At 35.6% G+C, this 12,493-nt stretch overlaps 1 protein-coding gene across 1 annotated transcript in view; it reads left to right on the top strand.

Moving 5' to 3' along the window:
* The window catches only part of ZC3H6 (zinc finger CCCH-type containing 6), a 55,225-nt gene extending 44,478 nt beyond the window's left edge, over positions 1-10,747 (top strand). Inside the window, exons 8-12 of the mRNA XM_081253764.1 lie at positions 294-401; positions 1,407-1,660; positions 3,734-4,245; positions 4,564-4,797; positions 7,590-10,747. Coding sequence (XP_081109890.1) covers positions 294-401; positions 1,407-1,660; positions 3,734-4,245; positions 4,564-4,797; positions 7,590-9,061 — 2,580 coding nt within the window. The 3' untranslated portion in view covers positions 9,062-10,747. The remainder of the gene's footprint in view (positions 1-293; positions 402-1,406; positions 1,661-3,733; positions 4,246-4,563; positions 4,798-7,589) is intronic.
* The last annotated feature ends 1,746 nt before the right edge of the window (positions 10,748-12,493 follow it).

The raw sequence follows: 12,493 nt of genomic DNA, 5'->3' as shown, positions 1-12,493 counted from the left end.
AATAACAGGTAATATAGTTTGTGCAGTCAAGTTTTTTTTAAATAAAAAAGTTAAGCTCTTAAAAAATGTTTTCTAGTTTTAATAGAGTAGAGGAGACTTAAAATTTTTTGAATGTTTTGCCATGTATTTAAAATATTTAATCTTAAAATTAAAAATTAAATAAATTGTGTGATTATAGAAAATTTAGTACAATATATAGCAATAAAGTCATTGATTCAGCAGTTATGTTTTTTGGTATAAAAATATGAGAGTTTGATTTTACGTGGTCTATTCCTTAATATTTTTATTTACATGAATTTCCATGCAAGTTCTATCATAGTGGAGCAAAATGTTACCAAGGAGACAATTGTAAATTTTCACATGATGATCTGACTAAAGAAACAAAGAAACTTTTGGACAAAGTGAGTAATATTTTTGCACCTTGATTACAGATTCATTTGACTTGAATCATGTTTTGTAAGTCATAGTTTATAAAACTCTGCTGAGAGATCAAGGACTTGTTAGTTTATGTTTTATTCTATTAATGTAATGTGTTAGAAAAGCAGGAATATTGGACTAAGAATTAAGAATCTTTTGTTCTTAAAAGATTAAATTATGTGATGTATATGAAACACTTCATACCACTCCTAGTAAATAGTAAATGCTCAATAGTGGCACCTATTATAGTATCCTTTACTTATTAATGATAGTAAGTAATATAATTGCCTTAACCTTAAAAAAACCCAGAATCTTTTGTTCTTATCATTGTTCTGCCATTAGAAAACTTAATTTTTTCAACCAGTCCCTCATAAATTTTATTTCTCTCATTTGAGCTTCTGTTCAAATGCAGTTTATTTATTTTCCAGTTTTACTGAGATATAATTGGCATACAGCACTGTATAAATTCAAGGTGTTCAACATAATGATTTGACTTACATACATCTTGAAATGATGATCACAGTAAGTTTAGTGAACATCCATCATCTCATATAGATACAAAATTAAAGAAGTAGAAAAGATTTTTTTCCTTGTGATGAAAACTCTTGGGCTTTACTCTCTTAACAGCTTTTATATATAATATACAGCACTGTTAATTACATTTACCATGTTGTACTTTACATCCCTAGTACTTATTTATCTTATAGCTCGAAGTTCGTACCTTTTTAGTACTTTCATCCAGTTCTTCCTCCCACTACCTTGGTAACCACAAAATTTGACCTCTAAAAAAGCTAATTTACTTTAAGAAATATCCTTTACCTCTTTGAACCTCATATTCTTTATAAAAAAGTAGTTAGCTATCTCTGATCTATTTCAACTTTAATATTGTATTTTTCTATTAACAAAATTAATTTACTCAAGTCTTCACAGTTTTAAATGTGAGGAAGAAAGCTTGTTTTGAAATAGTAATCCTTGCCAATTATTTTTAGGTGTTGAATACTGAAGAAGAAGCTACAAATGAAGACGAAAGAGAGTTAGAAGAACTTAGAAAGCGTGGCATAACTCCTCTTCCCAAACCGCCTCCAGGAGTTGGGCTTCTGCCAACCCCACCAGAGCATTTTCCCTTTTCTGATCCCGAAGATGATTTTCAGACAGATCTCTCTGATGATTTCAAGAAAATTCCATCTCTCTTTGAAATAGTTGTAAAACCTACTGTGGATTTAGCACATAAAATTGGGAAGAAGTAAGTTAAATTTTTCAAAAAATGGCTGCATTTTCCCCCTAAAAATTCTTATTAAGAAACTAACTTGTATTCCATGTCAATCATATAATTAAACTTAAGTAGAGGTAGCAGATATCTGGCATGCACCCCAACTGCTGCTTCCCACTTCCTTTTTGCCCCACCCTCTGCTGCCTGCCATCAGTGCTTTTCTGTACAGAATCCTTAACACAGCTTCAGAACCCTCTCCACACACTAATCCTGAAGGGCACTGCCAGGTGGATGGAACTGGCATTCCTACCACCTTGTTATGAGGCAGCACTGTCATTGATAACATCTTCAAATAGTGGGTGATATGTCTCCAGCATATTCATTCTTTTAGAGAAGTCATTCCTTGGACTATTAGAGGAAAACCTCTGGATAAGGCTGCACCCAGGTTTGCATTTTCCAGTCCTGTTTCCCATCCACCAGGGTCTGTGTACCTGGGCTGTAAGTCCCATTGTTGATTATTCTTTTAATCCTGAAGACTCGGGGAAGCAATGAGATCTCAGCAATTGAGGAATAAGAAATCTGTAGCAAATATCACAGTTAATATGAGCCATTAAAAGTATTTCTAAGGCTTCCCTGGTGGCGCAGTGGTTGGGAGTCCGCCTGCGGATGCAGGGGACGCGGGTTCGTGCCCCGGTCTGGGAGGATCCCACATGCTGCAGAGCGGCTGGACCCATGAGCCATGGCCGCTGAGCCTGCGCGTCCGAAGCCTGTGCTCCGCAACGGGAGAAGCCACAACAGTGAGAGGCCCGCGTACCGCAAAAAAAAGAAAAAAATAAGTATTTCTATTAAAGTCAAGAAGAAGACAAGTCTGTCCACTGCTTGGCTAAATATTATAGATTAGATCCTAGTCAATGCAAAAAGAGAAAGATATAATAAATATGATAATAGATATGATTAGAAATGGTGGGGCAGACTCATTATTTGGGCATTTTCCCTTAGTGAACCCAAAGGAATCACTGACAAAACTATTAGAAGTTGTACAGTTGTTCCTGGGTGTCTGAGGAGGATTGGTTCCAGGAACTCCATGGATACCAAAATCCACAGATGCTCAAGTCCTTTATATTAAAATGGTGAAGTATTTGCGTATAACCTTCATATATACTCCCGTATACTTTAAATAATCTCTGTATTATCTATAATACTTAATACAATGCAAATGTTATGTAAATAGTTGTAAATACAATTAGATACTGTGTAAATAGTTGCTGGAGTACAGCAAATCAAGTTTTGCTTTCGGAACTTTTTGCAATGTTTTTCTTCTGAATATTTTAGATCTGCAGTTGGTTGAATCTGTGGGTGCAGAACCTGCCGATATGGAGGCCCAACTGTAATTAAATTAGTAAGATGCCCAGAAAGAAGAGCAACATTCAAAAACTAAAATGTTTTTATATCAAGCAATAACCAATTAGAAATTGTAATACAAGCAGTACATTTATATAGTATAATTCTAATTTTGTTATAAAAAGGTGTGTGTGCGCCTAGAAAAAGGATTAGAAGAGAACCAATCAAAACTTTTATCTCTGGGTGATAGGATTAGAGATGAATCTTATTTATCTTTGTATTTGTCTATATTTTTCAAAACATCAGTATTAAGTTTTAGAACAGATGATAGTAAGCAGCAATTTAGAAAACTGTGTGCTAAAATGAAGGCAAGATACATATGTTGGTGTTTCTACTTATAGATAATATGGAATAAATTGCTTCTTAAAAATATAGTTTTCTGGGCTTCCCTGGTGGCGCAGTGGTTGAGAGTCCGCCTGCCGATGCAGGGGACACAGGTTCATGCCCCGGTCCGGGAAGATCCCATATGCCGCGGGGCAGCTGGGCCCGTGAGCCATGGCTGCTGAGCCTGCGCGTCCGGAGCCTGTGCTCCGCAACGGGAGAGGCCACAACGGTGAGAGGCCCGCGTACCGCAAAAAAAAAAAAAAAAAAAAAAAGTTTTCTCTTCTGATACTGTAAAACATTCAACCAATATCTATTTAGAAATGTAACATTCTTGTTTGCCTCTTTTCTTTGAACTAAGAAATATTATTCTTTTGTCTACAGGCCACCAGCATTTTATAACAGTGCCTCACCACCAGGACCACAATTTCAGGAAAGCAGCCCACATACTCAACATATGTATAGTTCTGGGTCAAGTCCAGGTCCCGGACCTAATATGTCTCAGGGACACAATAGTCCTGTGATGCACCCAGGTTCCCCTGGACATCATCCATGTGCAGGACCTCCTGGTCTACCAATGCCGCAGAGCCCACCTTTGCCGCCTGGTCCACCTGGAATTGTAGGCCCTCACAGTCAAGCGGGAGTACTTGTTCAACCGGAAACACCTTTGACACCACCAAATATGAGTGGCGCTTACCATTGCCCTGGCTTTCCAGAACACATGATGAAAGTACCTAGAGAGAATCACTGTTCTCCAGGTTCATCACACCTGCAAAGTCCTGGTGAAATGCAGCTCAATACCAGTTATGAGTCCTTACAAAACCCAGCTGAGTTTTATGATAATTACTATTCACAGCATGCTGTACATAATTTTCAGCCACCCAATAACTCTGGTGGTAAGCTTACCTTTTGAAATAACTCATTTCTAATTTAAAATATCTGGAGTCCTATTTTTCTTTAAAAGCATGGAAAGAATGCATGTTTTAAATAAAGCACTGTAAAATGTGATGAAGTTGAAACATTAAAATATTTAAATTTAACCAAATATTTGTAACAATAGACCTTTAGATAACCTTGAAAAGTGCTTACAATCACATAATAATCTGATAATCAAATGTGATATTATTGTAACTCAATTTCTTACAACTCACAGTGGTACTTGTCTAGTGGAGTTTTATGCTAAATCAGGGTCTCTTTCTGTGTTATGTATGTAGATGGGACGTGGCATGGTGAATTTGCCCAGCATCAGCCTCCTATCGTTCAAGACTCACCTACCCGCGGGAGTGGGTCCGACAGCAGCAGTAATGTGACGGGCCATGGCCCCCTGCCTGCACCAGGTCTCCTCCCTGCAGTGCAGAGAGCTCTTTTTGTTAGACTTACTCAGAAGTATCAAGAAGATGAAGAACCAGGCAGCGCCCAACCTCAGAGGGCACCAAGCAAGGAAGAAGGTGTGTCAGGTGGTATGGTAGCATCTTACCTATTTGGATCACTCAGTTCCTGAAATGGTCTTGAAGAGTTAAAATTTGAAAAATGAGTTCCCGTGAACTATTGGTTCTATTGCCAATTTACCTCGTAGCCCCTGTCTTCTTGGGACTGATTGTAGTTTCCAGTGCCATTGATGCATTCGTAGTTAATTGCAAAGGGTTTGATTTGAAGCAATAAAGAGATCTGAAGCTGGAGTGTGAGGCCTGGGCAAGCAGACTTGCTATTAAGCCTTTTTTCTTTTTTCTTTTCTTTTAAGAAAAGAAATAGAACAGGAACAAGATACCTTCCAGTTCAGGAATTTTAACCTTAACTCAAGCTCAAAGTTATTTGATTATTAGATTTTCATGGGCAGAGGCTGTATGCTTCAGGTTCTGCTATGTTATTAAAGAATATTATTTTTAATGCAAAAGACTACGTAGGGACACTAAGTTTCCCTTAGTATTTTTGATATTGATAAGTGTACAGCAATTAGTTAACTCAGTTAAGGGCAGAGAACTTTAAATAACCCAGTTCTTCTTATGAATTACAAAATTGATGCGTTTGGCCACTCTTAAACATGAAATTTAGGGCTTCCCTGGCAGTCCTGTGGTTAAGACTCTGCACTTACACTGCAGGGGAGACGGGTTTGATCCCTGGTCTGGAAAGTTTCGCATACCTCTAGGTGCAGCCCCCCCCAAAAAAACATGAAATTTATGAATAACTATGTAAAACTAGATAACACTAGGTAGCTACAAGCTGTTATATAAACATTGTTACGTTTTCAAAAAAGGTGTTATTAACTCTTCATTTATTTAGCATGACAGGGAAATGAGGAATTTCTAATAAGTTAATTCCTGTAAAATTTATTATGTGTACTCTTTTAGGTGCTAATTTTAATACGCAGCCATTTTAATGGTAATCTTTCTTTAAAGTGTAACAAAGCTTTATGTTTTCATAAATAAGAAAATTAAAACTTTTCAACATGATATAAAATTTTATACTATAATACTATAAAATTGGTAATGTTTTATGAGGCTTGTTTTCTTGGAATACAGAAAACTTCTTAAACAGCTAGGTTTTTTGTGTTTTTGTTCATTGTTAGAAATTTTATTGCCTTTATAAATTTTATTTGTCCTTTGATAAAATGCTGATAGAAACCTCTTAACTATCATTTTCTATCTAATATCTGCTTTCCACTGACCTTTCTCTACTGTTCTACTTTCTTTCTGCTCTATATTCATTCTTATTCCAGAAAGAATTTAAGACTGCTTATAAAATATATTGATATGAAAGTGAAAATAAAATGGCATCTTACCTATTTGGATCAGATTTGGATTGTCTTACCTATCTGGATCAAGTACCAAATTCTATGAGGAGTGAAACACCTATACAGAAATATTTAAAATAACTACAACAGCTGAAAGTGAATCACAAGTCTAGCTCTAGAGTCAAAGAAAAAAAAAAAAAGGATCCAGTGTCTAGAAGTAGTTTTTTCAGACACTGAGATATGAGTAAAACTTTTTGCCATTGTGATATAATATTGATATATACTATTTTAAGCCACATCCCCACCCTAAATACGAGTGCTTGTTTTTGTTGTTGTTGTTGTTTTGGTTTTGGTTTGGGCTTAAACAACAGATATTTATTGTCTCACAGTTCTGGGGGCCAGAAGTCTGAGATCTAGGTGTCGGCAGGGTGGATTCCTTCTGAGGGCTGTGAGGGGAGGATCTGTTCTATGTATTTTTTTTTTAACATCTTTATTGGAGTATAATTGCTTTACCGAGTGCTTGTTTTGTCAGCACTGTTCTGTTCAAACTAAGTGTGTAACACTAAAGTTCGATGTTGTGGAAACACATTAGTGAGCAGTGAGATGAGGTAAAAGTGAGAATATATATGCTATTCTATTGATCCAAGATATTCTATATATATATATATATATACACATATATATGTATGGCCAATTCAGAGATAACCTATGTGTGTTTTAATGGAGAGGAAGGAGACTCGCCCTCCTGAAGCATCAGGTTTTATTCCCTTCTCTACTAGAGAGAAGACCTCTGATGGTTAAGCATCTTAATATTGTGCCTGATACACTAGGGTTACATAGGCTTTAAGAGTAAGGCCCAAAGTGTTCTCGTAAAGTTAAAGTATATAAATTTTAGGCTGTTAGTTTTCTTTGTTGTTTTTAATTTAATGTTTGAATAATTAATATATTCACACAGGTCAAACATCTAAAAATATAGTATGAGTGAAAAGTCCCCACCTGAGCCCATACTTGCTCGGTTCCCTTTGCTCCCTTAACCATCATTGTTAGTGTTTTGTTTTCTTTCCAGGTATTATTTTTTATAGCTCTCCCTTGTTATCCTGATAAATCCAGAGCAATGGAGTTTAAGGGATTGCTTGAATTAAAGAGAGCCAAAACATTTTGGTATTCCTTTTCAAGAGTGTTTTCCCTTCTCCCCCAGCTCTATCTTACCACACATTTCTGAGCTCCCTTTGACTAGTTGGAATGAAAGGTTCAGACTGTTCTCTGACTAGAAGGACATTACACATGTTCTAATATCATACTTCTTTCTTTATAAAGTATAGTGACTGAATTGTTAATTGTTATACCACATCTTATCTTGTTCCAGCGTTGAAACTCTGTCATTTCTATGATGCATTTTCTTGAAGTTAGACTACACTTATTTCAGAAATAGTATGTGTGTTTTTTTCATCTTAATTAGGGCCAAATATGAATGCGTCATTCTTTACCATAGTTTTTGTCTGCATTTAGATGATACTGTTAACTGGTATTCCAGTAGTGAAGAGGAGGAAGGAAGCAGTGTCAAGTCAATACTGAAAACATTGCAGAAACAAACAGAAACTTTAAGGAGTCAACAACAACCTTCCACAGAACTCAGCACTCCGACTGATCCAAGACTTGCTAAAGAGAAAAATAAAGGAAGCCAAGTTGTTGACCCTAGACTTAGGACTATCTCAAGGCAAGACATTAGAAAATCTTCTGAGTCCACCCCACCGGATCTTAGACTTGCGTGGGATCCCAGGAAATTAAGAGGGAATGGAAGTGGTCATGTGGGTTCTTCTGTTGGTGGAGCAAAGTTTGATTTACATCATGGAAATGCTGGCCCTAATGTCAAACACAAAAGAGGAGACGATGACGATGAAGATACAGAAAGAGAACTGAGAGAGAAAGCTTTCTTAATACCTTTGGATTCTTCCCCTGGTATAACGCTCCAGGATCCAAGGTCACAACTGAGACAGTTTAGTCACATTAAAATGGATATTACCCTAACCAAACCCAACTTTGCAAAACACATCGTGTGGGCTCCAGAAGACTTACTTCCAGTCCCTTTACCTAAACCCGACCCAGTATCTTCAATCAATTTACCTCTGCCCCCACTTATAGCTGATCAGAGGCTCAGTAGGTTATGGAATACAAAAAGTGATCTTCGTCAGAGCACAGTGCCCACTGATGCAAAACTAGCAGCCAAAGCCAAACTTAACACAGCAAACAGAGAAGGCTACCTGGAACAATTTGGAGACTTACATAGTTCAGGAAGTAAATTAGGAGATCCTAGGCTGCAAAAAAATTTTGATCCTAGACTTCACAGACTGCATAATACAGAGTCTCATCAAGCAGTTATGAAGGATTCACATACATCAAAGGGTGCCCCTCATTTAGCCAGATCAAACTCTGGTTCATCACAGCCCTTAGGGGCAGTATCTAGCAATTCTGGTCCTGGGGCTTTGCCTCCATATGCCCCTAAACTCTCATCTTCAGCTGGCCTTCCCCTGGGAACTCCAGGTTCAGTCCTTAGTGCTATTAGTTTGTATGACCCTAGGGAGCATAGTTCATCATCTACATCAGAGCTAGCAACAGAAAATGCAGAGAACCAGAAAAAAAGTGGTGGTTTAAAAAGTAGTGATAAAAACGAGCCTCCTCCCGGAGAAGCGGTCCTACCACAGAAAATCGCTCCAAACGTGGACGTGCCTGTTGATGGGCCAGCTGACCCACAGGCAGATATTCTTGGGAGTTCCGGTACCGTTCAGGTCCCAGCAGTGCACAGTCTTCCGATTCAGGCATTAACAGGCTTAATTAGACCCCAGTACAGCGATCCAAGACAGTCAAAGCAGCCGGGTCAGGTGAGCCCCACCCCAGATGATGATCCTCGTAGAGCAACAGATGACAAATCTCTGAAAGAGGTTTTTAAAACTTTTGATCCAACTGCTTCACCGTTTTGTTAGCTATTGTGTAATTAAGCAGTTCTTTTCACTCTTGTGACTATTGCAGTCCCCTGCTGTTTTGTAACTGGTTTACCTCTATAGTTTATTTATTTTTAAATTATAAACACTTTTCAGCTGCTAGTATCAGAACCACATGAAGTTATATCCTCTAAAGCCTGTGGTATTTTATATAATATTTTTATAATTTTAAGAGACTGTAGTAATTGACATAGAAACCTATATATCATGTTAGCTTCAGTAAAAGTACTTTTATTGTAAATAAACCACCATGAACTCAACACTCTGCCTGAATATATGCCAGTTGTCTTTCATAATCAGTGTTTAGATAAATGATTACCACTTTTATATGGTTATTAGTTTCAAGCAATATAATGTACATTACTTTTCAGAAACAGTATTTTGACTAGGATCCTATTTGTCAACCCAGAACTGATTAATACGTAATGCTAACTGCTAGCTAAAATGTAAAATGAAGTAAAACATTTTTAAAATCATAATTAGCAGAGCAGTTCATGTTTAAGGGCATCACTTTTATTAGTACTGGCAATATTATTTGTGTAAATGAAGCATTTGAATGTTGTACCTTTTAAAAGTATTTTATGGTATACTGTATCATAGAAGTTGGAGATATATAAATAGAGTGTTTTGCTAAAGTGAAAACTTCCCGAGTTCTCTAACATAACTTTTTAAATTTAATTTTTCATATTAATAGTTATGAGTTACTGCTGTGTTACATTACGATGTTTATGCGTTTCGATGTTTTTTGTCTTTAGCAGCATAATTTATATTACTTTTTCAAATGATGTAGCTGCAATAATTGTATTCATCATGACTTTGGCAATTTTTAACAAAATTTTAAAAGATCCAGTGAGTCTGTGGTGATTATTTCATTGATAATGTTTTAAATGTCCAGGTTCTATATTTTTTCTTAAATAGTGACAAAACACAGAGATGGTATAGTCAACTGTATATGGCTACCAATAAAAAATCTCTTTCAGATCTCACCTGACTGGCATTCTATAACAGAGGAGACTGCCTGGTGTTTTAATGTATTCAATGTCTTCATAGTTTGGAAACCTCCTGAATTGATTAGAGGTTGTATTTTTATGAAAAATAATTTGTACTCATTCTTGTATATTTATTGCAGTATATAAATAATGGCAACCCTACCTGTTTTATACATACATTATTTATAACTAAAACTAAGTAGTACACTTAGTTTCAGGCTAAGTGTATATAGTAATATCTTGAACTAGAGGTATGTGACAGTATTTGCTAGTAACAACTCTAATAAGTAACTTGAAAAGGAGTATTTCATTATAAAAGATAATGGAAGTAGAGGAAATCAGTCCTTGAGAAGTGATTTTTAAAATATACAGCAAAATATTTATGTGGGAACCTAACACTCAGATAGCATATGGTTTAATACTAATGTATATCCTTTCTATTCCCTTCTTCACTTTTTACTTTTTTTGCTCTGATTCCGTGCTTAAATGGGGTTGCAGTTAAGTGAACAAGAATTGTGCCTGCCTACCTAAGAAGTTCATTGTGTTCTAAGTGGAAGGATAGTTGTTCAAGGGAATGTGAGTTCCTACTGTTTATACTTTGGTTACATTGTAGCCTAAAATGGTTCTGGATAATGTTTTTGGGTTAAAAAAGGCAGTTTAAAGCCATTATAGAAAGAATTTTCTGACATACTATCCAAACGAACTTTATTGTTAATCGAAAAGTCAATAAAATGGATAAAACTGACAGAAAAAAATATATAGACACATTTATATTTCTAAGAATAATATTCCTTTATCAGGATAAAATCAGTAAAATTGCTGAATTGTAGTAATTAAATTGAAAATTTTAGCAAATCTTTAATTCATGATTTTATAATTATTGTAAGTGATGCTGTTTACATTTAAAATATCACACAAAAAAAGATAATTTGGATTGTTAAAGATCAAAATGGAATCCAAATTTTTTTCCAGATTCTTAACAGAAGATCCTTTTTACTAAGAGAGATATTAAAAGATTAATTTAAAAGTAAGGTTTAAAAACCATTAATACTTACTAAGTAAGTTCATTTACTTCGTATTCTTGAGCCCCTATTACATCAGCTAGTGGCCTAGAGGCTATTTTACAAGAAAGTTTGAACTTACCTTCAAATTTAACAATATATTTTTTATGAAAATGTTTTATTTATGTTTAAAATAATGATTTTTTATTTATAATGCTTTTTAATTGAGATAACTTTAGTGAATATTCTATTATATCCTATCAACCTGGATTATCTTAATATTCTTTTTTCCCATTTTCTTACCAAAATTTAATAAGTAGCCATTCTCTCTAATTAATAAGCAAGCTCCTTGTAAGGTGAATTGGTGTTTTTAGGATGCATCTAATTTGATTTACACTATTACACTGAAAAGTACATTATGTCCCTATTCTTAGAAGCCAAACATTTACAGATAACAGAAATAACTGTGTCTTTAAAGAGTCTGCTAGACTCATTGGTTGAGATGTAACTTAACTATTCATACGGGTTTGTGAGAGTTTTATACCTGTTCCCTTTGATGTTGAATAGAGTGGGATATATCAGGGTGTTGAATTAGTATACCCAGATGATCATAATTTAGATTGAGCAGCTACTTTCCCATGTCTTGTTTAGTTTGCTCCCAGCTCCTGTCTCTGGAGCTTTCCTAGTTAGGACCTCATTCTGAATCTTGAAAATGAACCAAATGTTGGAGTGATTTCAAACTCTGCCTCAGCAGTTAGGTCTGTTGCTGTACAGACCCTCTGTGTTACCCAGCCGTATGCACTAAACCCCAGAATTAGGTTGCAACCATAGCCTAATTATGAAATGATGTTTGCTTAGGTTTGTTTGTCTTTTAACTTGCGGTAGGAGTTTAGTAGTTTTCCTTGCTAGTCATATTTACTTTAAGAGTAGAAGAATAGTTGATTAGTAAAAAAAAAAAAAAAAAATCCTGTATGAGTGTTTGTATAAGCTACTTGCTGAATTAATTAGAAGAGAGAGAGGGAGGAAAGGAGAACTTATGAGGGCTAGAGGTTTATGACAATGAATTCATATTCTTGTTCTGAATTGATTTATAGGTGTTTTATCGTAATGTCTAGTTCATTTTCTGTGAAATGGGTATAATTTTGACTGTTGACAGATTTGATGTAAGGAGCGAAGTAATTATCATTTTTAAGTATTTGTAAATATAAAATTGCTTTATGACTTTCACAAACATAATCGTTATGTTCCCACTGGGTTTGCATTAAGTTGTACAGATTCCAAAATAACATGATATGGGTTGTGTGGTGCACCAGTTCTATGAAGTTTCAGATGATACACATTTGAGACACAGTAGAATTGCCTGAGAAGTTGTTTCAGAGAATATTAACCCATCAAGTTGGCAATTTCCTTAAACATTTTGTGTA

This window comes from Mesoplodon bidens (genome assembly GCF_964165515.1).
Source record: "Mesoplodon bidens genome assembly, chromosome: 14".
In the NCBI taxonomy this organism is placed as follows: domain Eukaryota; kingdom Metazoa; phylum Chordata; class Mammalia; order Artiodactyla; family Ziphiidae; genus Mesoplodon; species Mesoplodon bidens.
This window is presented reverse-complemented; position numbering and strand designations above follow the sequence as displayed.